Below are 26,568 nucleotides of genomic sequence, written 5' to 3'. Positions count from 1 at the left end.
GTAAACGCACCAGATCTAACCATATTAACCCCTAGGCGCACCAGGACGTTATAGTACGTCCCGGTGGCTAGATACTTAGCGCACCAGGACGCACTATAACGTCCTGCTTCTGGCACCGGCTCACGAACGGAGCCGGTACCAGAAGCAGCGGCTGTCAGCTGTCTAGTACAGCTGACAGCCTGCGCTAACACCCGCGATCGGAGCCGACTCCGATCGCGGGTGTTAACCCCTTACACGCCGCGGTCAAGCATGACCGCGGCGTGTAAGGGTCTTCCCCCTATGGATCGGATCCCCCGTGCCGCTTACCGGGGGATCCGATCCTCTCCTGGGCAGCTCCGAGGACTGGCATGTGCCCCGGAGCTGCCCGGTTTCCATGGCAGCCAGAACCCTTCCGGGTCTGGCTGTAAACTGTCTGAGCATGCGCAAGCATGCTTAGACAGTTTACACTGCTCTACAATAAAATAGTATTGTAGAGCAGTGTATTGAACTTAAACCAGTGATCAGAGTATCACTGGTTTAAGTTCAAGTATGTAGAAGTAAAATTATGCAAAAACATTTAACACTACACATTATAATAAATAAAAAATAAATACATAAAAATATAAGCCCCTAAAATGTCACTTTCCCATAAAAACACTTAATAAAGTATAAAAAACATAAAAACACAAAAAACCCCCGCATGTTTGGTATTGCCGCGTCCGTAACAATCTGCATAATAAAACAGAATCATTACTGGACCCGCACGGTAAACGCCGGAGGAAAAAAACGCAAAAAAGTTCCGAAAAAAAGATAATTTTTAATTAATACCCTATAAAAAATGCTCTAAAAAGTGATTTAAAAAATTTTATGCACTCTAAAATAAGCCCACTAAAAAGAACAACTGTTCTCGCAAAAAATAAGCCCCTAACCAGATTTGTCAGCCAAAATATAAAAAAGTTATGCATATGAATAGATGGTGATGCTAAAATGAATAAGATTTTCTCCAAATTAGTTTTTATTCAGTACAATTGAATAAAATACACAAAACCCCCACATATTTGGTATCCCTGCGTCCGTAACAATCTGCATAATAAAACAGAATCGTTATTAGATCCGCAAAGTGAACCCCGTAAAAAACAACCTCAAAAAACTCTCTCTGAAAAAAAGATGATTTTTTATTAATGCCCTTTAAAAATGCTCTAAAAAGTGATTTAAAAAAGTTACGCAATCTAAAATAAGACCACTAAAAAGAACAATCCTTCTCGCAAAAAATAAGCCCTTAAACAGATTTGTGAGGTGAAAAATAAAAAAGTTATGCATATGAAAGACGGTGATGCTAAAATTAACAACAATTTTGCCAAATTACTTTTTATTCAGTAAAAATGGGAAAAAATAAAAAATATATATAAATGAAGTATTTTTGTAATCGTGGCGACCCATAGAATAAAAATAATATACTATTTTTATGGTATGGTTAACGGCCAAAAAAAAAACACATAAAAATGTTCCTAAAAATTTACGATTTTCATTTCCTCCACCAACAAAGCTTTAATTAAATCTCACCAATTAGCTATAGATGCCCCAAAATTATGTACCAGAAAAGTGCATCTCATGTGGCAAAAGAAATAAGCCCCTATAGGTCCTCAATAAAAAAAGAAAAAAATTATAGCCTGTACAATGTGACATAGCAAATCGGATCTGGATGGCGCCTCCTTCCCTCCTATGCCCAGGCGTGCGCCCATACAGCAGGTTACCACCACATATAGGGTATCGGTGTACTCGGGAGAAATTGGGTAACAAACTTTGTGGAGCCTTTTTTCATTTAATCCATTGTAAATGTTTAATTTTCCACCCAAAATGAGTGTATTGTGAAAAAATATTACAATTTTCAGACTGCACCTCCGTTTTGTTTTAACCCCTATAAAACACCTAAAGGGTTAACAAACTTCTTAAAAGTGGTTTTTCATACGTTGAGGGGTGTAGTTTCCACAATGGGGTAATTTATGAGTCTAGCTATTATTTAGGCCTCTCAGTGTCAATTAGAAGTTGAGCAGGTCCATCTAAATACGGGTTTTGGTGATTTTACAAAAAATGTGAAAAATGATACCTAAATTCTGAGCTTCATAACATTCTAGTAAAATATGTGGAATCTGAAAAAACCATGCCAACATAAAGCAGACATTTGGGAAATGTAAGTTATGAATTTATTTGGGTGCTATGACTATCTGCATCAAAAGTAGAGAATTTAGAACGTTGAAAATATAGAATTTTTCCAATTTTTTGCCAAATTTTGTTTTTTTTCATAACTAAACGCAAAAGATTTCATCCAAATTTTTAAACTAATTTGAAGTACAATGTGTCACGAGAAAACAATCTCAAAATCCCCTGGATTTCTCATAGCGTTCCAAAGCTATAACCACTTATAGTGACACAGGTCAGATTTGAAAAATGGGTCCGCGTCCTTTAGGCCAAAAGATGCTGTGTCCCGTATTATATATTCTTCTTTCACCATAAGCCTTATTAATTATATATGTTGTCCTGTTCACAGACCAGATCTAACTCGACAAAGGTCGAGAAGACCGAAACGTCGCAATTTTCTGATCTGCTAAATCTGAATTTCATACAATTCTGTAGAATGGTGAAGGCTGTATTATGTGAAGTTATCATTTATATGAATTAAACAGAAAGAAAAACAAGAAGAATCATTGTGTATGCGCCATGTTTTTCAGACTTCATCAGCAATCTACATGATGTCTTCATTGAACTATGTGCAACTGAATCAACCTGCACTACCTCATAATAACTTTCATATAAGAAGATTTATTGTTATTATGCTTAAGATGAAAACCTTTTTCTCATTTATGTGTGGAAGATGCCAACTCACCATTGTCACTGGGTTTGCTTCCATCAGAGCATTGGAAGGCTTGCTATACTCTTTATGTCTATCTTATTTATATATATATATATATATACTTTGAAATCAGAGCACTGGCTCACAGCTGTTAATACCTTGGCAGCAGCTGCCTGGCACCGAGTGTTAAAGTTAAGTTAACTTTTACTATGTGTTACTATTGTGAACATAATTGTACAATTGCATGAAATTACCTTACAATTATCTCCATTAAACTTCAATTGGCATTTCTGCCACTTTCACATTATTCTGTGATCAGTCCAATATAATGGATGTGATGAGTGCTGTGCCATGGATTGCTCACTATACAGGTAGGGGTCTTCATGGATTATCCCCAAGCAGTAAGATGACAGGTATCAGGTTTTTCCTGAGGCATCCCATGGGCACAAACCACGTCAGTCAATAACATACAATCAACTCCCCCGCTAGGCGATAGTCCCAAGATTTTATACCCTATGTGTGCGTCAGCAAACTAAGTGGAAACACATAATGGTATAGTTTCCCACGAAAGTGGCCAATTTCCATTGGAATGCATACTAGGAGATAGACGCATCTCAGAATATGTTAAACTTAACAGTGTCAAATGAGGATAAGCTATGTAGATTTGGCTTCATCCATAGTTGAAAATAAGGTTACATGAACTGTCTTTTATTATTTCAAGAGCAGCCATGTTGTCTCTTCGACTCCATTTTGGATTTCCATTCCAACCCCTTTTCCCTAGAACAGATATAAGAACACTAGAAATCATAAACATGCTCAGTATCGCCATGTCCCAAAATGACCGATCTATCAAAATATAATAACTGTTATTCCCAGAGTCTAACCTGGTAACGGAGAATAGAGCCCAAATGTCCAAAACGCCACTTTTTTGCCATTTAGCAACATATAAAAAACTTAATAAAAAGTGATCAAAAGGTTGTACAGTCCTCAAAATGGTAGCAATGAAAAGGTCATCTCGTCTTGCAAAAATGACACCTTACACAACTCCGTACACCAAAGTATGAAAAAGGCAATTTTTTTTGTACACATTTAAATTTTTCTAAATGTGTTAAAACAAAATAAAACCTATATTAATTTAACGACCCAAAGAATAAAGTAGACATGTCATTTGGGGTGAAAAGTGAAAACCGTAAAAACCACGCCCACAAGAAAATGGCACAAATGCATGTAATATTATATACTGCCACAATGAAATGCAGTATTTTATGCAGAAAACACACCCTCTCACAGCACTATACATGGAAAAATAAAAAAGCTGCAGATTGAAAGTGATGGCGGAGTGAAAAATGGTAACGTAAAAATGAAAAAAGGGCCCGGTCGTTAAGGGGTTTAACAAATTTACATCCAAACTTTTACTCCTTCTTACGGCAGCTAGATGCCAAATATCAGCCAAATGGAAACAAATTACCACTCCTTCTCATGTTCACCTCTGCTCCAGGATAGAAGTAGTCCATAGAGTGGAAAACTTGGCATCTCTTTTTCAAACCACTGTAGGCAGATTTGACCTCATATGGGCCCCTGGGATTCATTTTAGAAAGGAAGTTGTGTGTGTTGAAAAGTGGCCCTGTTACTCGGCTGCCAATGGTACCACTTTTCCCCATTTTGCATCTTCCCCAACATGTCTTACAATATTGCCTGTTGTCTCACCACCAAATGTCTTTCCTTTTCACGGTTACAGGCCCCATGGAAGGTTCCTTTCTTCAGGTTCTGTTCCAATTCGTGCCTAGTGGCCTTAAGTTTATACTTATATCCATCTTTCAAATGTGATTGACAAATAACTGCAAGTATTTTCACACTTTTACTTGATGCAAAAATCTTCACTACTATTACAGTTACAAAAAATCCCCTAAAACCCTTGATATGTGTGGCACACGACAAAGACGACAGTTTTCTGGCGTAGTTCACCTCAGAATTCTGACATAAACAGACTGATAAATCTGGACTAGTGTGTAAAGCAAAATGTTATGTGACTGTGCCACATAGTTGTGCCATAGGGACAAAACACAGCCCAGTCAAGCAGCAGAACGTAATGTCCAGCAATCATCTTCTAATGATAAAAAACACCTGTGCCCACTAAACACATAATGATGGTGATCAATTAACACTTTTAAATATAATTTATTTCAGAATTAACATGCTGTATACAAGACAGTGAAAATGAAAAGAAAATATTAAACAAATATGTACAGAGGAGGAAATTCTATATTCTTAATATTTGTATATACAGTCTGTATATCAGAGGAAACAGACACATGTTTAATATACAGAATGATGAGACACATAAAAAGAACACCATATATCATGAAACCTAGGTTTCTGATCCCCCCAAGTCATTAAACTGTGTGTTATGGGATAAACAGTGCTAAAGTGTTAGGTACTAGTATAAAAAATTAGAAATGAATGTGTACTTTATTTCTTTGCTTCCTTCTTAGTCACAATTTTAAGAAGTATTAAGCTTGTTCTTGTAGAAAACCCTGCAAAAAAAAAAAAAAAATGATAGAAATCAAGCAAATGGTTTATGTTTGTAATAGCAGACAAAACAGTGGAGGCTATTAAGTACAGATATATCCAGAAATACAAAAGACTGAGTGTATAAAGTTTTTGTAGATTTTACCTTCACAATATCCAGGGATGTAGCATTTCTTGGAATGGCTTTCCCACGACACTTAAGATATTCTGTGACAAGCTCAGCTGCATCATCCCAGCTGTAACACAGTACATAATAATATCTTTATACAATATATTGCAATATAAAATGAATAATTAATATCATAAGGGTAAGTTCACACTAAACTTTTTTTGTACAGCTTTAAAGATTTCCCTGAATCTGCTAACGAAAGCCAAGTATGAGCCTTAGTTAATTCTTTGGTTTCTAGTTCTGCACTCCAAGGATGTCAAAGGGAGACTTCAGCCTATTGTTTTCAGTACAGATTTTGGAATGGAAACGGTCACTAGCCGTGTGTACATACCCGCATCAGTTGTGGCAAAATGTCAACTAATCTTACAACTTAACACCAAGCACTGTGATAATTTGCAGAATCAAAGTAGAAAGATAGATTTATGTATTTATTTCAATGCTGTTATAAATAGGTCTTAATACATGGAATAATTATTATTGATAGTTAGGCGTATAATGTAAAAACAGTAAGAACTGCTTGATATACTTTGACACAATGTATATTGTTTTATGTATATACAGTAGCACAAAAAATATGTATCCAGCTTCTTCCACGAGGAACGCCTTTGTTAAGAGAGCCTAGTTCGTCACACCACCTGAGGTTAACTTAGCATAATGTTTTTGTATGTAAACACATGATTAAATAATTTTAGGTGGAAAAAGGCTTGTGAGCATTTAACTTGCTGTTTTTTTAATAACAATTGGAAATCTTAGGTCAGGCAGTAGGGATATAGTGTCACAACTCGCTTGCTGAGTATGCCTGCCTTGATGTGTCTGGAAGAAAGCTGTAGAGGATGTCATATATAATGATCAGTGCCATTTTATCACTATGCACTCGTACACCTGTGTGAAAAGTGAAAATCTGAGTAAAAGGTAGCATACACATTCACTGGGAAGGGGGGAGGTTTGGGGGGGGGGGATAATGGGAAATGCGGTTTTACTAAATTAGTGGAATTTACAAGATCCTAATTTAAAAACTAGTAAGGATTTCTCCATTCGTAGGTAGCAAGTTATTCTCTGTCCAGGATAGGGCCTAACTTGTTGATTGGTGGGGGTCCCATCACTGAGACCCCAAATAGACCTGAGCATCTGGAGATGGCTGAACGCCGTTCTCAGCAATCTTTGTCAGTGCCATAGAGATGAATAGAGCAGCGGGCGCTTGCTGCTTAACTTAAACTATATTGAAAGTGTAAAGTTCTTGCTATAATTTAATGAGAAGTGCACTATAATATTTTCCTAGTGGATACTTGACTATTGAATGGATTCACAGCATTTCACAGTAATAGTTACTTGGTCAACAACTTACCAGTTTCTGTCTACAAGGTAATCTGACAGCTCTTTGATGCGATTAGAATGAACCGCATGCATCTTTAAGACATTATAGCATTTACTTTTCAAGAACTTCTCAAAGTGTTCCTTTTCAATCATACTGTCCAAAATAATGTTTTTTATCTGTGACAAAAGTAAAAAGAAATGCTACTGAAAGATCATTATTGGAATATGACAGCATAGAGAGACAGAATCTTGTATGAAAGGTAGATACTGCTTTCCATGTGATCGGTGTTGGGGATTTAGAACTCATTGGTGTCTCTTTTAAAGGAAACCTACCAGTTAGAATGGCAGGGGTAAGCTGTAAGTACCGAGCACCAGTTCAGGGTGAGCTGGTGCCGATACTTACTTTCGTTAGTGTTATAAACCGCGGTATCGCGGTTTTAACACTTTTTAAACTTTAGTGCAGAAGACGCTTCGGCGCTGCGTGCGCACGATCGTGCGCGCGCCTACATAGGAAATACCGGAGACGTTGCACGCGCATGGTCGCGCGCAGTGCCGAAGCCTCTTCTGCTCTAAAGTTTAAAAAGTGTTAAAACCGTGATACTGCGGTTTATAACACTAACGAAAATAAGTACCGGCACCAGCTCACCCTGAGCTTGTGCTCGGTACTTACAGCTTACCCCTGCCATTCTAAATGGTAGGTTTCCTTTAAATCCAGATCTCCATGTTGCATTACTGCTCTATAAATACTCTGCAAGGGCATGGATTGAATACAGAATTCAGTTTTGGACTTCAGGTAAGATGGTTGGAGAAGTAGTCCCTTCTTAGCGCTATACATATATTTTATGGAAAGGGAAGCTAAATGAATGGTTTTTGTACTTGTACTTCCTATGATCAGACGTATGATAAAGAGGACTTGGATCACAGAGATGGGTTGTATTTAAAAACACAATGAAGATGTTATTTTAGATATAAGATTCAGGAACACTCTGCGCCGGCCCACTCCGCCTGTGACCGTAGACCTCCATAACCCCATGGTGTGGAAGTGGCGCAATTGATTATTTCAGTGCTTCTACGCCAGAAAACGGTCATAGAAGCAATGATTAAAGTCCCACCCAGATCCGTCATTCCACTGCATTTCTTCTTTAATCAATTTTTATTCAGTTTTATAGCCCATGCAGAGATTTTGAATGCATGAGCATGATCCGGAGATCTATCCATATTTGAAAGTTTTTTTAATGGAGATTCTTTGTATTGACTAAAACAAAGATGACCAACAAATAAATAATGATCCTGGCACTGCAAATGGTTGCTTGCTCAAGTGATATTTCTATTGCACTATAAAAGCCTTTGTCAAGCACTGACAGCCTCTGGCAAGTGAAAGAGAGCGAGAGAGAGCAGGCACACCTGTGCTATACACCCACGCTCTACACGCCCTCTTGCTCTTTTTCCCTTACCAGCAGGAGACAGTGCTTGACAAAGGCCTCAAGGGGGCCAAAATGTTGCACACACATTTATACCACAATAAAAAAAAAATCAATCACTTGAGCAAGCAACCAGTTGAATTGCCAGGATCATTATTTGTCTGTATGGGGTCGGATCCCTATCCCTGACAACCATCAACATAAGGAGTGCAACCAAGATAATGATATACAAAGATGACCAAAATTACCAAATACAACTTTTTGTCACAGTTTCTAGAAGTCTCCCAAAACAGGGGTAATGCCTGTCTGAAAACAGCCAGATTTAATTAGATTAGATGTAATTAAAAGCTATGTGTGCCTAGCTTATAAAACCAGTTCTGTTGAGCTTCCATTATTTTTTTTTCCAATAATGTAACCATGATATGTTTACCTCTAAAAGACTTACCTGTGAAGCTACACCGGCCACTTCTCCTGTATTCATACAGTCCTCTACCTGAAGCATAACAGTTTCTGGGTTGCAGGCATTTAGAAAGCCCTGCATTAAATGTAAAAAGACAAAAAAAAACCAAACAACTAACATCAACATATGAATAAAATTGAAGCTTGACTGTGCCTCTGCAGTGCAAGTCCTTAAATGTGCTGTACTAAGACACCAAGTTATTCCATATCCACAGAATTGGTGATAACTTGCTAATATGTGGGGCTCCTGCTTGTGAAGAAGCACGGTCACTCTATTAAAATGACATGAATGGAGCAGCTAGGCCCCTATTAAATGTGAGAAAAACGTGTATGAAAGGTTATATCAGCCCAGTTATCAGATATTGCCCAGTAGACAAACTTTGCAGGGGGGACAGAATTAAGAAAAGTGGTAATTTTAATGAACTGCCTGCCATCTATGATGTTCTGACCTTAGTTCTTAGGAAGTGTTAGAAGCAGTGGATATGAGAGTGCAATGCATTCATGAGAAAGTCTTTGGACCACAAAGACAAACCACTACTGTGTTTGTTTCACAAATAAAATTGGTTCTTGTATTACTTTTTGGCTTAGTAAAATAAAAGGTGGGGAAAAAATGAGCCCTAATGAATTTTTCAATGTAAGCAACAGTGGTAACAAAGTAGTCATGGAAAGTACCTGTATATCAACCTCTACATTCAGTTTTTATCAATTAGATTACCTGAATTTGTTGTTCTCGTTTTTCCACAAATGGGATTAGCAAAAGGCAACCCAAAGTAAATGCTGGGAGATCAATCTGAGCATATTGTTTAGCGATTCCTACAAGATCCAGATCTGCAAGAACAGGACACCTAGAAAAGCCACAGAAATAATTGGTCAGTCGAAGATAAAACCCCCCTAATTTTGAAGGGATTCATTTTAGAATACCTTATATACTCGAGTATAAGCAGAGTTTTTCAGCACAAAAAATGTGCTGAAAAAGCCTTACTCACCTTACACTCGAGTCTATGAAAAAAAACCTCTGTACGCACCTTTCAGACACCCCTCGCAGGTCCTCTTTTGTCTTCAGCTCTGACTCCATCTTCGAGTCCTCGCGGCTGCGTTGCACACACCATTACATCAGCCGCTTGCCGCCATCATAGTGTGAGCCGCCATCGGCACACATGATGTCCTCGGCATGTGGTATATGCAATGGCACTGTGTTGGGACCCGAAGACTGACCCAAAGACTGAGCTTAACATAGAAGAGGACCCGCTGGGTTAAGGAGATGTTGGGGAATACAGAGAAAAGGTGAGTTTTTTGTTTTTTTCTTAGGCTGGGCAGGGGGCAGCTGGCTATACCTGGGGGAGGGCGGGGCAGGCACTTGCTGGCTATATACAAGGGGGCAGGCACTTGCTGGCTATATACAAGGGGGCAGGCACTTGCTGGCTATATAGTGGGGTACATAGGCTGCTGGCTATATAGTGGGGTACATAGGCTGCTGGCTATATAGTGGGGTACATAGGCTGCTGGCTATATAGTGGGGTACATAGGCTGCTGGCTATATAGTGGGGTACATAGGCTGCTGGCTATATAGTGGGGTACATAGGCTGCTGGCTATATAGTGGGGTACATAGGCTGCTGGCTATATAGTGGGGTACATAGGCTGCTGGCTATATAGTGGGGTACATAGGCTGCTGGCTATATAGTGGGGTACATAGGCTGCTGGCTATAAACAAGGGGGCACATAGGCTGCTGGCTATAAACAAGGGGGCAGGCACTTGCTGGCTATATAGTGGGGTACATAGGCTGCTGGCTATATAGTGGGGTACACAGGCTGCTGGCTATATAGTGGGGTACACAGGCTGCTGGCTATATAGTGGGGTACATAGGCTGCTGGCTATATACTGGGGGGCAGACAATTGCTGGCTATATACTGGGGGGCAGACAATTGCTGGCTATATACTGGGGGACATAGGCTGCTGGCTATATACTGGGGGCAGACAATTGCTGGCTATATACTGGGGGACATAGGTTGCTGGCTATATACAAGGGGGCAGACACTTGCTGGCTATATACTGGGGAAAATTGTAAAAATTGGATTCAGATTGACGAATTATAGGTTAGGTGTTCCTAATCCCAGACTGCAATGATCAGCTCTAAGGTAACTGTAATAAAGCTTTATTGATAATATTTGGTCCAATTATTGTCTTTTAATACATTTTAAAAAACGAAAGCCTTCTTACCAAATAAAAAAAAGTCTTAATTTCACCATTAACTGACACCAATACTTTTTTTTATACTCCGATGTACAGAGATGTGTGAGGTGTAATTTTTTCAGGGAGGTGAGCCGTTATGATCACTACCATTTTGAGGACTGCACAACATTTTGATCACTTTATGTATTGCAAAATGGCAATAAAGTGGCATTTCATACATTTGGGCGCTATTCTCTGTTATGGGGTTAAACAGCGTGAATGAGCGTTCTTTTTTTAAAAAATTTTGATAGAGTGGGACTTTTGGGAAACACCAATAACTAACAGATTTAAGATTTTATTTAATTTATATATTAGTTCTACAGAGTTATTTGAACTTTTAGGTTTTTGTTTAGACCCATAGGGTCCTATAACCACTGGCACATTGTTACAGATCTTCAGCAGCAAATGATCGTCGTTCCCAAATGACACGACAAGGGGTGATGACCAATGGCGATATGGCCCATGCCTGCAGCAGTCAAAAGGTTAACACGTGATCGGTGCTAGCACTGCTTGCATGTATTACCAGTGGGCAATTGCTGCAATATGCAGTGAACACCCGTCTTGTATGGATAGGGCTCAGCCCATGATGCCTCACCATACACCCTTGAAGAGGACCTGTCACCCTAAAAAAAGCACTAGGAGCCGAGTACTAAAGTAAGCAGCTGCTATCCTCTCATAAAGCTAGCAGACACTGCAGCCCCATAGCCTCAGAATGCCAGCCCGTTGCAGTATAAGTGCTTTTTTAGGACGACAGTTCCTCTTTAACAGACTTGTGATGTAAAATTATGCTAGTCATAATTTAGTTGGTAAAAATATGCTAGTCTACGATTAAGTGTCCCTGGCTTATCATGCTCGATTTTGATAGATTTTAAGCATATATTTTCCCAAAAATCTATATTTGTAAAAGGAAATAAATTCTAGTTAAATCAACCAACAATAATGATTATGTTTAATATGTACTATGTAAAAGACATGAATTTCTCCAATATGAAACCAGCATTTGTTTTGTAGCAAACTTGGTTTCCTTATGTATCTTACATAATTTGTTTCACTTACTTTAGTAATACAAGAAATGACTGATAGCATTCCTCAAGCTGCGAGGGACTTGGGGGGCAAGAAGCTGCAAAACAAAAGAACGAGTTCAGACAATGATCTATTTTCTATTCAGAAAATATTATTCAAAAGTTTTAAAAATGATATTAATGTGCTTATACCACAAGCAAATGGTGCCAGTACAACGCTACGCCATGCCCTGCTGAAGTTTGGCACCTGTAGACAAAAGCATATGTTAAGACTAAAGAAATATTAAAACTATTTTCATTTATAACCAACTTTGATGCCGAGATACATACCTCCCAGAGGCAGTGAATGCCGGTAATGGCTACCAATACTTTTCTGAGGTAAGACATCTGTAAAGATAAAATCAAGGAATAGCAGTTTATCCAGGTTTACGATATTCATGTTTTATATACATTTATATTTATATACATCTGTCCTTGAACTTTGTAACATTACAATTTAACATGAACATAAATTGAAGCCATGTTCATGAACAGAAATAACAATTCAATGAAATAAATTGCTTGACACTTCAACATGTCTTTTATAGCCTTCATTACAATTAGATTAGAAATATCAAAATGTAAAATACAGGATTTGTGTGTAAAAATAATAAGTTCCCCACTGTGGGACTAATAAAGGATTATATTATCTTTTACCATCTTACCATGTTAAAGCCCAGCAACTTTTGCAATAATCCACTCCACAACTGAGGGTCGTACACTTTGTATTCTAAACAAAGTTCTGTTACCAATCTCACAGCCTAAAAAGGAAAAGATAATTTAAATACAAAATATGTGTTTTACAATTTACAATCTATGTTGACGTGGAAAAGCAACTAAAATGGTTAAAGCCAATGGTGTCCAGAGAAAATGTCCTGAGCATTAGTCAGGATGTATCTAGGGTATCCAGTGATGTAATTTACTACAGGCGGTCCCCGACTTACAGATGATCCCTAGTTACAAACAGACCTCTCTGCCCCTTATGACCTCTGGTGAAGATCTCTGCATGCTTTACTTTAGTCCTAGGCTGCATTGATCAGCTGTAAGGTATCTGTAATAGAGCTTTATTGCTGGTCATTGTTCCCTTTCCAGCACAAAAGTTAGAAAATCAAATAGTCACAGGGACAAATTTTAAATAAAGTATAAAAGTTCTCACTTGCATACAAATTCCACTTAAGTACAAACCTAAAGAATCTATCTTGTACGTAACCCAAGGACTGCCTGTATTTGGTTTTCCCTACCCTGTTACTCAGCTTTTGTAATAATTCCTCAGGTTCAAGCGACAAGGAAGAATTGCTTTTTACACTGCCTTGAAAAGTCAATCTGACTCTAGGTCCATTACATCAGGTGATTGTGCGCTGGATTCAAGCTTCTGTACTTAAAAATAAAATCCAGTCCCCTCAATAGTAGCAGTGTGTATTGAACGGCCAAACAGCACATGTACTGCCTCTCTGGAAAGGGAGACCCGGAGAGTCATTACAAGGGAGTGACAAGAGGCTGTATTCCTGGTTTATTGCATCAGATGAATTATTGTAAATATGGAAAATAATTAGTAAACAACATAACACGGGAGATAATACACATCTGAGGTTGTATATTCTCTGGTTAACACTTTCTAAACAATGATTTATGCTGATTAAATTCTGAGCAGCTCAGAACCTGGGCGCACAGGTTTTCATCTAGAGAACTACAAATTGTCTATGTGGTCTAAGGGGTTGTCTCGCTTGAAAAAAAAAAGTTGATTCAATGTTGCTTTGGGTTAATATAAACTTACCTACCCCCTTATTATTAGTGCCAGAAGTCAAAGATAGCTTCCTTCAGCTTCCCTTGGGTTTTATCTGATGATGTGCTGTTTGGGGGCAGGTAACCTATAAGTGCCATTAAAAGCGCTTTGTGCTTGAGCTGGACAACTCCTTTTGGCTCAGTCAGAACATATTGATTGAGTATTGTATTGTGTTGTGTTATTGCTCCTAGAAACCAATAAATACCGTATATACTCGAGTATAAGCCGACACGAGTATAAGCCGAGACCCCTAATTTTACCATCAAAAACTGGGAAAACCTATTGACTCGAGTATAAGCCGAGGGTGGGAAATGCATTAATCACAGACCCCCCCGTATGTATACAGCACAGCCCCGAGTAGTATACAGCACAGCCCCGAGTAGTATACAGCACAGCCCCGAGTAGTATACAGCACAGCCCCGAGTAGTATACAGCACAGCCCCGAGTAGTATACAGCACAGCCCCGAGTAGTATACAGCACAGCCCAGCATTAAAAGAAAATAATAAACTTATATACTCACCCTCCGGTGGCCCCGACCTGCAGCGCGGGTCCTCTTCTGGCTTCCGCGCCCGTCTTCTTTCTTCACTAACTTCGTTCCGGGCGCCGCCATTGCTCTCCCCTGGACGGCGCCTAGTATGACGCGCCGCTGCTGACGTCATACTAGGCGCCACCTGGAGGAAAAACATGGCGGCGCCTGGCACGAAGTTAGTGAAGACAGAAGACGGCCGCGGGAGCCAGAAGAGGACCCACGCGGACATCGGGGGAGCAGCGCCGCAGGTCGGGGCCACCGGAGGGTGAGTATATAAGTTTATTATTTTTTAAAGATTTTTTATGACTGTATGACTCGTGTATAAGCCGAGGGGCCGTTTCTCAGCAAATTTTTTGTGCTGAAAAACTCGGCTTATACACGAGTATATACGGTAAATAAAAACATAAGCATTAGCATTTCAGTGTATCTATACGCTGTCACCTTGTCATACCCAGCTCTCCTACACCTACTTAGCAATTTCTTTGAAGACTTTTCAGAAAGAAACACAAATAGAGATTCTCTGGAAACCTACACAATACATATAAACAAGTGTTTCTCAATAAATTAGAAATTCAGCAAAAAGTTTTTTTTTCAGTAATTCAATTCAAAAAGTGAAACTCATATATTATATAGAGTCATTACAGAGCAAACTTTTTTTAAGTGTGTTAATGTTGAAGATTATGGCTTACATCCATGGAAAACCCAAAAGCCATCTCAATTAGAAAATTAGAATAGGCCAAAACTACCAATACCTGTTTTTATAACAGTACTGTTGTGCTTCATTGACCATAAAACTTGCCTAACCTTAACCCTATAGAGAACCTTTGGGGCATTGTCAAGTGGAAGATGAAAGACACCAGACTTAACAATGCAGATAAGCTGAAGGCTGCTATCAAAGCAACTTGGGCGTCCGTAACACCTCTGCAGTGCCGTCAGTGCCATGCGGCATCGGTGCAGTCATTCATGCAAAAGGGGGGCATTTACTGTAAAGTACATATTTTGCATTTAGCCAACATTTCTGTTAAAGTAATTTTATACAGTTAGTCTTTTATAATATTCTAATTTTCTGAGATAATGACTTTTGGTTTTTCCGTGGTATAAGCCATTATCATCAACATTAACATAAATAAATTGAAAAAGTTAGCTCTGTATGTAATGACCCTATATAATATACGAGTTTCACATTTTGAATTGAATTACTGAAAAAATAACTTTTTGCTGATATTCTAAATAATTGAAAGCCACTTTACTTAAAATAAGGCTTCCATGGTCAGTGTCAGACTGGGGTGCTTAGGTAGAATCCACAATGGGGGCCCGCCATTAAATGATTACATGATGCCAGACATCTATTAACACATTCCTAAAATGTAGCGATCTCTAATTTGAAATAGTAGTTTGCTTCCTAGCCTTGGAGGCTTGTCTGTATACTGCTGAAAGTCTCTTGTCCTGAACATATGCCCAAATAGTAACAGGTCATGAACTGCTCATCCAGGGACGGAGGGTCCACCTAGAAGCCCACCACTGGAGCCACCTGTTCACATGCAGGCCAGTGCGAGACTGTTCATGGTATGTGAAGGTCAAATCGTATACAGATCAGACAATCTTCCTCAAGCTCTTAGTTTTGCAGTGTGCAACACTGACTGAAGGAGATATTTAGCATAAAAAAATTCAGTAATGGAAGGGGGTTCAGAATGTATCCACAGTAAATGATGTATTATTTCAAGTGTAAATGAGAAAAATTACCGTATATACATGAGTATACAGCCAGCCAGCCCCATATAGCATAATATAGTATAGAGCCAGCCCCATACAGTATAGAGCCAGCCCCATACAGTATAGAGCCAGCCCCATACAGTATACAGCCGGCCAGCCAGCCCCCTGTATGCCAAGTACATAAAAAAAATATATAAACTTAATACTCACCCTCCATGCTCGGCGCGGCTCCTCTTCTCTAGCCGGCAGAGTCGCGTCCATGGGACCTGCTGGTGGGTGCACACTATGATGCACTCTGCCGGCTAGGGAAGAAAGAATAGGAGCCGCCAAGAACCGTGCCGAGGATCCGGGTGCCGGAGGGTAAGTATTAAGTTTATTTTTTTTTTATTGACTCCGTATAAGCAGTCAGCAGGTAGAAATGTGAAAAAATGTTAATATGTATAATACATCTTGCTTCACAAATTTTGTAATTAACTACTCTCTCAACTGTATCCCAAATTGAAGAGAAAGTACAAAAGATATAACAAAAACACCCAGACTGGCAACTCCTCCTTCTCTCATATATTCTTAGACTGAAAGTTTAACCCCCCACTCCTCCAGATATCATTCAGACGCCTATTTTTTGTTTGGCTTTTACCTTGAGTTTAACCTAACATAGCCACTGACCTCTGCACAGAGACTTCCCAAAATAAATCAGCGGCCATTTTATGAGAAACCCATTGAGCAATGGAAGCACCTGGAGTAGTCACAATGATCCACTTACCCTGGGTTCATGGCTGTGGTTTTTCCAAAGGCCTTTGATCATTCCCTCTTTTGGACTACTATGGAATGACTCCAAAGTGTACGGTATGTTTAATATTTCAAATTCAGATAGATAGATGCAATATTTAAGGTAATTCCTATACAAAATACAAATATGAAAGCAGTCATTGTATATTCCATAAATGTAAAAAAAATGTTTTTAAAACCACAGATATTTGCTAAAATCATCTACCCCTGCTGATTTGTTATTGATCGTAGTTATACTAATTTTAACCCACAGCCATAACTTTCCAGTTTACTGAACCATACAATTATTAATTTTAATAGAATGGTTTATTATTTTTGTATTTTGGGCCTCCTAGGATGTTTGAACCTTCGTTCCGAGCTGCCATAGCTGCCAACCGCCATAGTGATCTTCAGCTTAGCTTTTATGTACTATGGTCAAATTTTACTCCAAGCATATAGCAGGTAAACCCACCAAGCATGAAGAGGGTGTGTAGAGTATGGTACATGTTGGAAAGGGGGATATGTAGAACACATAAAAATTACCTAAAAACATATATTTAGTTTATCAGAGGAAGCAGCATTTTATTATTTCAGGTAGTTAACATTTAAAGGAAACCTACCATTTGATTTGATGCATTATGAAGCAAACATACCTTGAGAATGCTGTAGCTACCCTGATGCAGGATCATATCTTTGTTACTCCCCGAGTTGAGTGGTTTTGCTGAAAAAACAACAATTGACAGCAATTGATTATTCTGCCTTCATGCACAATCCAGGGATTTCATCATCCTCTGGTGCAGTGAATAACCAATGTACTAGGAGAAGCGCTGAGCCAGCTTCATTATCACAATTTTATAATTGTTTTATCAGCAAAACCCCTCAGCACAGGGATGTGATCTTGCATCAGTGTAGCTACAGCAGTATCAAGGTATGTTTGCTTCATAATGCATCAATTCCAATCCTAGGTTCCTTTAAGTAACTTGAAATTGAAGAAAATATATTTGAGTCAAAACCTACTTTACTTCGGTGATTGGTTTTTTCACAAGTGACACCACAGTCTCTGTGTCAGCCAAGTGGATCAAACACTGAAGAGCTCGACTTCTGTGAGCAAAAGTCAATTTGTTATTCCCAATAGGCTGTAAAAACAAAATACAATATTATAATAGCATAAACAATACACACTAAAATTAAAACAATCTGACAAGTTATGGAACAAAAACAGAATTAAAATTTTCTCAAAAAACGCTCCGGCATGTAAAAACAAACGTGCTTACACATAATTATAAAGGTGTGTTCGCACGTTCACATGCAATTTTTGAAGCCAAAAGCAGGTGTGGATTATAAAGGGTAAGAACATATCATTGAGAGAAGCTATTCCTCCTCTTTTTTTCCTCCACCCCTGGTTTGGACTTCAAAATGTTAGGGTACACATCCAAATGTGATATCTGTCCATTCTGTAGCTTCATAGGCTGTTACAGTGTGCGAGGAGCACTTCCCCCTACCACTGTGTGCTGAAGATCATAGAAGATTACCATAGTCTGCCTGGATCTATGAGTAAGTGACCTACATAAAAAAATAAATAAAATGCTTACAGATGTGGTTGAGGTGGCTATTGCATATAGCATTCTTGAACTGAAATCTACAGGGTACGGCTGTAGAAGGTAAATAACTCTACAAAAAAGAAAAAAAAAATTAATTAAGAAATAGTACAATATAATGAAATCTACAAACCAACATTGTGTTAAAGAAGACCTGTCGCTGGAATTTTACCCCTCACACCAGTAACAGCTGCTGCTAAAAGGTCCCCCCCATATCACCTATCACCAGTACCTGCCAGTGAGGCACTGTACGGTCTGTACCTTGTAGGGAACCCGTCACCAGGGACCTGGTGCAGAAGCCCATTACACCTGCAGTGCAAATAAGTCTTTCTGCCCTTTTGACACATTTGTGTTACAATATAATTGTGTGTTGTAACTTACCTGGCTTTCTGCCAAAATCCTCTAGCGAGTCCCAGGGTTTGCTTTGGTTGCATGCAAAATAAAAACATGTGACTTGTCTGTGCTGTTCACTAACTCCTCAGGTCTCAGCCCCCGCCTTTGTGTTCCTGTACAACTCCTTCCTCCTGCTCCTTCACTCACACAGGGACAGAGCTCAGCAGTTCGCAGCATAGACAAGTCACACATTTTTTTTTTGTTTTACTTTAAATGAATCCAAACCAAAGCAACCCTGGGACTCATCAGATGATTTTGTCAGGAAGGTTGATAAGTTATAACACACAATTATATTGTAATGCAAATGCGTAGAGAAGGCATTCATGAAAGTGGGGTGACAGCTTCCCTGTAATTACAGTTTGCCGATATGGAAAGGAGTAGACAAAAGTCAATTTCTGAATAGAAGATTCATGTTTTATCTAGGCCTCCAGTGACCCACGTCTCTTTCTTTTGACTGACAGATCCCTTTAAATCTCTGCCTGACCAGACAAAAAGTCCTCTGACTGCCTGGTGAATTTAGTAGCATGCACTGTGTGCCAAACTGCAGGTCTTCTCACCATTTCACACACCCTGCGATGGGTGGAGCCAGGAAAGCCAAAGGCAAAAAAAAATTTGGTGAACTATTTTACTGCAAGGAGGAGGCAGATTAACGCTCGGAGGTCTGCACCGCACTTTTCAACAACGGCGCAGTTGGGAGTGGGGTGGGGAAGGTGACCAAGGTTTATTGTGCCTGTTTTTGATGACAAAATTCCATTATGCTTATCATGTATTTTAATGCCAAATGATGGTTCAATTAACCGAGTGTGACGTATCACTATGTCATACATCAGCTGTGGGTGTATGGAGAGGGCTCACAGACCGAGCATTCTGCATATTGCAGCAGGCACCCACCAGTACAGTTCAGTGCTTTGGTAACAAAGCGTGGGAGCCATAATCTCGGCTTAGATTGTCCTTCCCTGTGATGTCATCGGGAGTGACGATCTGACATCATGATAGCCTCTGGTCTTTCCTGCCCAGAAAAGTGTGAGCAACCCTCGCCTGCCCATGAGAAATGGAATGTTTGCATTCTATGAAACTGCATGTCCAGTGTTCAGGAAACCCAATGTATGCAGCTTTGCAGAGTGACAAACACAGCCACATCATTTAACAGAGATGAACTATGATTACAGGTCCTTACTGCATACCTGCTGAGGTCTTCATCTCCCTGAATGTCACCCAATAAGTCTTTATCTTTCTGTCAAAAGAAAAGAAAATATTAGCTACTACTAATAATAATAATAATCATATAAAAAGATAATGGTTTAGCATATATTTTAGTCAAGCTTTTACCAAGGCGAAGAACAGATTACAAACGCTGTTATACTGCAATAATTGTGCGAGTTGACCAGCTTTGAAACAAATATTCAATGGTGCCAACCATTTCTTCGTCTGAACACAATTACATTGAAACAAAAAATTCAGCTTATCGCTTTTCAAAATATATATGGAAACATCATTAATTCTCCCCTGGTAGGGACAGTGAACTGTTAGCCATTTGCAGAACTACCAATATTGTTATCATGAAGGAAATATTACACCAGACAGAAGGAAGATAGAAATCCCTCCCCGAGTTGATGCAGGAATTCAGTCTCCAGAGAGAACAACATTTTTGATACAATCAGCTCCAGTTGTTCTGTTCATGAACGCCGTAACTGGTGAAATTTGTACAAAGTGAATAGATCCAAGCATGGCTAAATTCTCCATCTCTATTTTATACAGACTATTTGGAAATAAAACTGCTGAATCTGACAAAATTAGATATTCCTCTTGGGAGAGAAGGCCCAATAATGAGGACATCTCTGAGCGGCTCCTACAGGGCTGGCTTTTAACTAGAAGGCATGTAATAAATGAGGATTGCAGGTGATCTCATTATTAAATCATCATCAATGCAATCTATGCCTTTAATCTCACCCGCATCTACTGAAAAACAGAAGAGAATCACAACACAAGTCGTCTGAATTACTGCCGCAGATCTTTTTCATGGCCTATGGCAATGCAAACATACTGGGAAGCAGTACAAGATTTGGTTTGTACCACATGTCAGGACGTAATTCCATCATCTTCTCTAACTCATTTATTTCATGCTTTCACTCTGCTGATTTGGATAGGGAACAAAGGGTATCCTCATTGAAATAGGTCTAGTTAAACGCAGCAAAAAGATGTTTGCTCACTCACCGGCTACAGACTTCAGTTCCTTCTGTAAAAGAAGTCATAGACCAGGTCAAGAGAGCAGACAAAATTGAGGCAGAACAAAAGAGAGACACCAGAATGGCGTCACTCTGCCGAAAATGGGAAAAGATTATAATAGTGCATCTCACTTAAACTGAGATACAAATACTGTTGACCACGTTTCAATACATTACATGGAACCCGACAGAAAATCTTAAAAAGGCACTTTAGGAAGGTTGTGTGTCACGATTAGTCATGATATTTAACAGCGGGATGATGTTCAGGTACTAGTCATGGGTCCTGCTACAGTAACTGTAATCGGCACACAAGTAAATAATAATGTAATGATGTAAACCAAGAGAATGTCAGTTTGTGTTTGTTATATTTTCTTCACTGGTAAACAAGATATATTTTACTATACAAACGGTGTTGTATACAGCATGATTGGCTTGAGGGACTATGAAAGCAAAATATCTTTTACTCACCTCCTCCGGCGCACCCGTTCACCCACTGCACTCTATGTCATTGCCAGGTCCCGTTTGTTTACACAGGCCGGTGCTCCGTACCGACCCTGCTGCGCACCTTCTACAGCCGGAACCTTCTGTGCGACAGAGGGCAGGACGGTACCAATGACCTGTGTAAAGAGAGGCCTGGCAGTGACATTTGGTGCTGCAGGTTAGGGGGAGCACAGGAGGAGTGAAGTATAAGATGTTTATTGTTTTCATAGTGCCACCCCACTCATAGATAGCTTTTTTAAAATCTTAGACATAAATGGTCATATGATGTCTATGATACAGTGTCATAAGAGATGAAAAACTTGAACACTCTTAAAATATTTGGTTGAAGTCTACCCACTGTGTGTATGGGTTGAAATGTCTGTACATTTTTTTTACAACGGGATTTATTTCAGAAGATACAGGTAAAACCCTTTTTATAATAAAAATTATTTAAAACCTGCTATCTATATAAAATTTTCTATTACAATTATATTCGATAGACATTGGACATTTTTATTATACATCTTTACAGGCTTGTCAATGTCTTTATTATATGAATAGTGTTACCATCAAAATCCATCATGATAAACCAGGGACACTTAGGCTGCATTCACACAATTTCTCCAGTCCTGTATTTCCATGCTGTATAAATCCATATATACGCGATGATTATGTGCACGTATGTCACCGCACCTGTATTTAATACAGTGGGCTGGCAAATAATGGTTGGCTTACTATTGGCTGGCTGACAGATTGCACCTCCCGCTTGTTCTGGATGCAGCATGTACTCAGCACATATTTTACACGGTCCTATAGACTTCTATGGGGCATACAAAACCGAAATACATGAGGAAAAAAAGGACACGCTCTACATTTTCATATGGCTTGCTTACAGTACAATAGCAGATCAGAAGACAGTCCAACAGCTTGTGAATCTGCGGCATGGAAGGGCTATGGTAACACCCATAATTTTATAAGTGGAGTTTAGAAGGAAGGAGGCTGGATCCAGGAGTAAGTGTCCTTGGTTTATCATGATTGATTTTGAGGATAGATTTTCTTTAAATTAGTTAACGTCTGTGGATGTCGTTTTGTGAAATAGTTACCGTTCAATATTCAAGCTTGAAACTTTCCCAAATCATTTAGCAGATGAAAATGGTCAAACAGTATTTAGGCAATTAAATATGTACAAGGTTTTATATTTGCACAAGTGGTGTCCAGGATGACCATACTCACAGATGCCTGTGGTAGTGTATTTGGGCACAACCATTTATCGAGAAGAAGGTCACGGATTTTGTTCATGCTTAAGTTGTTGACTTCAGAAATCTGCTTAGCTACTGTATGGATCTCTGTAAAAAAAAAATACAATACAGGGCTTAGTAGGGGTTCAGTCTGCATATGCATATTCTATAGCAATAAAGCTTTTTGAACAATATGGCATTTAAATTTAATATAACAAACAAAAAATAAAGAGGAATTAATTCATTTATACAAACCTGGATAATCTCTGCCAGTTGGGTTTCTTATTCTTTCCTCCACACTACCATGTTCATAAAGTGAAACGATCAGGGTAGCTGGTTTACCAATCTGTTTAAGAAACTCTGGGGTGTTTAGCTTGTGTGCTATTAGCACATTTTCGGTGGCTGATCGTTGGTACTGCACAGTTAGTTTCTTTATTAGTACTTCAGCTCTTTCAAAAGATTCTTCCTTTAAGGTTAAGTAAAAATACTTAGGAGTGTATACCAACATTTATATACATACATACATACATACAGGTTGTTGATAACTTTTATTGGCTAAGCATCTAGCATCTCTCTTCCCACATTCTACAATATTTACTAATATTACTATTATTCTACTCAGAGGAGGCTTGGGTTCTGGTCATCCATCTAAGAGCAATCACTCTGATTTGTGAATTTAGAATTTACCAATGCGCTTCACAATGACACCAGCTTTAATACTGTAGCTTTACGACAGCAGAAACCCAGAGCTTGCAGTAACACGTATAACAGCATCTTAGACATCTGTACAGGCAATTTAAAAAATTGAAAAGGGTATTAATATGCTTGACTTTCTTTCCAGCAGCTTCAGACGGCACAGCAACAATGCGGATGCTTGATACTATACACCCAATAACGAAACTCCTTACTCACAGCTGATCGTAGATGGGCAATAGTAGGTGAGCTTTTTAAGAGGCTACAGTGAGCAGCCGACCAGTGTCAGAAACTGTAGAGACAACCACTATCAGCTTTTAAGGACAGTAAGATTGAGGAAGATTAACAGGCACAATGTGAACAGGCTGCGAGAGAGATTGTCCTGGTCAAAAGATGAAGATAAAGGCGAAACAAAGGGGGGTTGGATAGCTGGTAAATTTATGGCTTGGCTTTCTATAGTGGAGAAAAGAAGAGAAAAGAAGTGACCCAAATCCTAGAAAGGGAGACTGCTTATATAATTTTTAATGTATTGCAGAATTTGTATTTCATTCTTTTATTAATTCGTAATAATTCATTACAAAGTACAACAATATTGAGAGTTTCTGCCTTACATACTTTGGGGGATATGTTCTTCTTCCACTTTTCAGCCAAATGGAGACAGAATTTAAGTGCATGAATTTTATCAGGTCCTAGTGTAAATGCAAAGTCACAAATTCAAAAGAAGTAATTAACTCAAAATAAATATAATATTTAGAAGAATAATAAATACTATATAAAAGCATAAGCCTTAAGTGCACTAACCAGTTGGGAGCTCCTGTGCAATCCTATGGGCAATAGCTGCTGCCCATTCAGGGTTACTGATAGACTGGAGGTATGACTGGATAGTGAGCACAGTCTTTGCAGTTTCTTTGTTGATAAGAGAAGAGCATTCATTATTCTTTAGTTTTAAAGCTTTAGGCCGTAAACTTTTCTCAAAAACATGCTTCACAGCTGTCATGTAAAGAGTGTCCAATGAAACCTGGAATACAAGTCAAGAGTCAGACAGACAATACAAAGCTGGTCAAAATGAAGCAGTTCCATGGTATATAATCAATATTTGCAAAACATGTTCCAACTTTCAGATTCTATTATTGGATGAGGGAAAATAATACTTGTGTGTACATTTGCATTACATGCTATTAAAAGAAAAATGTCATCAGTCGATTATTTTCTCCTTTTTCCATGGTTTGTAAATTTTTTAAAAAGTACACATATGGGAAAACTGTGTGATCACACTGGACCTTAAGTGGCTACCTTTATAAGTGCAAGCAACATTCAACTGCCTATTATTTAAAGGAGGAATCATGTAGGAAGAACAAAGTACAGAGTAACAAGAAAAAACAGAAGTGACATATTCTCTTAAAATCACTTTGTCTACAGAGGATTGCTGCAAAAAGACTATAATAATTAAACAAAACTACTGTTTATGGTTTTTTCACATTTTTAGTTACCGTATATACTTGTGTATAAGCAGAGTTTTTCCACACAAAAAATGTGCTGAAAAGCCTCACGTCGGCTTATACAAGAGTCAATTTAAAAAATTAACTTTCACACTCAACTTCCGGCTTCCAGATGCTTGTCGCGGCTCCTCTTCGCCGTGGCCATGTGCTCTACCGGCAGAGCGCATGGAACCGCCTCTGCCAGCTGTTACAGCGGAGAGAAGACAGAAGAGGAGCCGCAGGAGCATCGGGGACCACCGGAAGGTCAGTATGTAAGTTTATTTTTTAAAATCTGCTTGGCATACAGGGGGACGGCTGGCTGGCCACACACTACAGGGGGACGGCTGGCTGGCCACACACTACAGGGGGACGGCTGGCTGGCCACACACTACAGGGGGACGGCTGGCTGGCCACACACTACAATGCATTTCCCATCCTTGGCTTATACTCGAGTCAATAGGTTTTCCCAGTTTTTGGTGGTAAAATTAGGGCCCTTGGCTTATACTCGGGTCGGCTTACACTCGATTATAAACGGTATGTGTCTGCTATTTCTATTAAAAAAAAATGTTATTAAAAGGTATTCTTGTCCAGGCCTTCAAATTCTGTGTCATTAATCTTAATATAAATCTTATAAATCTAACATTTCTTCAATTAGATGTTATTAAAAAAAATGTTCCTGTCTGAAGATCATTTCTCATAAATGTTGTCCCTTAGAAACAAGATAGCTTCCTCGGATATGGCCACCTCTGCTGGAGAGATTGCACAAAGAAACAAAAAGTTTTTGTATATGAAAGGTCCAGGAGTTACTACATATCCTACAGCCGTCCTGTGGTAATGATCACTGAATCCAGGTGGTCCGGCAGGACTCAATAGCGCATGTCTGGCCACCGCTGCCAGAGTGTGAGGTGGTTGCATCCAAGGAAGCTATCTCATTTCTAAGGGACATAATGATTACATTTATGAGAAATTATCTTCACACAGGAACATTTTTTTTAATAACATTTAATTGAAGAAATGTTAACATATTGCAAATGAATTTAATTAAATGTAAATGCCCAGATGGGAAAACTCCTTTAAAATAAAAAAGAAGTCTATCAAGACTAACAAAGCAAAAATAGTTATAATATGTAAAGTGTTTCCAGACATATCTGCATTTAATGAAGTGCAGAACAGAAGTACAAAAACTGACCTGGACATTCAGGCACCAATGACCGTCGGTCATGAAGAGGTTAAACACCATACAGATAATACAAGAACTCACCTTCATAAGTTTGGAAATCAGCAGCAGTGTAGGAAATGATTCCTCACTTAACTCAGAAGCTGAAGCAAAAGGGAATACAAGACAAAAAATATGAACAAAAATATCACTAGAAGTTATAGTAAATGAACAATGCAAATGAAGTAGAAAGTGGATAAAGCAGCACTTACAGATGATGCCCCAAAAACTTGTAGATGTTGTGAAGAAAAGTAAATGAAAAGGCAGTCTTGTATGTGCAAAACTGGACATTGCTATACCATGCTCTAAGATATATTGATGCTCCAAGTCAGCCGGAGGTGCAATTCTCTTGTATGATTTAAGAAGGTTAACTAAACTTAGTGCCTGGAAGCAGAATAACAATGTAAATTACTTTGGAAGACGGACAAGACTAGAACTA

At 38.9% G+C, this 26,568-nt stretch overlaps 1 protein-coding gene across 1 annotated transcript in view; it reads right to left on the bottom strand.

Annotated features, from left to right (window-relative positions):
* Nucleotides 1-5,009: 5,009 nt before the first annotated feature.
* Nucleotides 5,010-26,568, bottom strand: part of KNTC1 (kinetochore associated 1) — a 67,740-nt gene continuing 46,181 nt past the window's right edge. The window contains exons 46-64 of the mRNA XM_072143999.1: nucleotides 26,342-26,513; nucleotides 26,175-26,233; nucleotides 24,237-24,453; nucleotides 24,051-24,124; nucleotides 22,998-23,208; nucleotides 22,738-22,850; nucleotides 19,984-20,033; nucleotides 18,401-18,479; nucleotides 17,826-17,944; nucleotides 16,804-16,939; nucleotides 12,680-12,775; nucleotides 12,306-12,362; nucleotides 12,168-12,222; nucleotides 12,010-12,073; nucleotides 9,438-9,567; nucleotides 8,709-8,798; nucleotides 6,874-7,019; nucleotides 5,505-5,595; nucleotides 5,010-5,364 (exon numbers count right to left, since the gene is read on the bottom strand). Of these exons, the coding sequence (XP_072000100.1) occupies nucleotides 5,341-5,364; nucleotides 5,505-5,595; nucleotides 6,874-7,019; nucleotides 8,709-8,798; nucleotides 9,438-9,567; nucleotides 12,010-12,073; nucleotides 12,168-12,222; nucleotides 12,306-12,362; nucleotides 12,680-12,775; nucleotides 16,804-16,939; nucleotides 17,826-17,944; nucleotides 18,401-18,479; nucleotides 19,984-20,033; nucleotides 22,738-22,850; nucleotides 22,998-23,208; nucleotides 24,051-24,124; nucleotides 24,237-24,453; nucleotides 26,175-26,233; nucleotides 26,342-26,513 (1,983 nt within the window). The 3' untranslated portion in view covers nucleotides 5,010-5,340. The remainder of the gene's footprint in view (nucleotides 5,365-5,504; nucleotides 5,596-6,873; nucleotides 7,020-8,708; nucleotides 8,799-9,437; nucleotides 9,568-12,009; nucleotides 12,074-12,167; nucleotides 12,223-12,305; nucleotides 12,363-12,679; nucleotides 12,776-16,803; nucleotides 16,940-17,825; nucleotides 17,945-18,400; nucleotides 18,480-19,983; nucleotides 20,034-22,737; nucleotides 22,851-22,997; nucleotides 23,209-24,050; nucleotides 24,125-24,236; nucleotides 24,454-26,174; nucleotides 26,234-26,341; nucleotides 26,514-26,568) is intronic.

The sequence above is a fragment of the Engystomops pustulosus genome, chromosome 1, assembly GCF_040894005.1.
Source record: "Engystomops pustulosus chromosome 1, aEngPut4.maternal, whole genome shotgun sequence".
NCBI classification, from domain to species: Eukaryota; Metazoa; Chordata; class Amphibia; order Anura; family Leptodactylidae; genus Engystomops; species Engystomops pustulosus.
The sequence above is the reverse complement of the archived record's forward strand: the minus strand, read 5'-3'. Positions and strand labels throughout refer to the sequence as shown.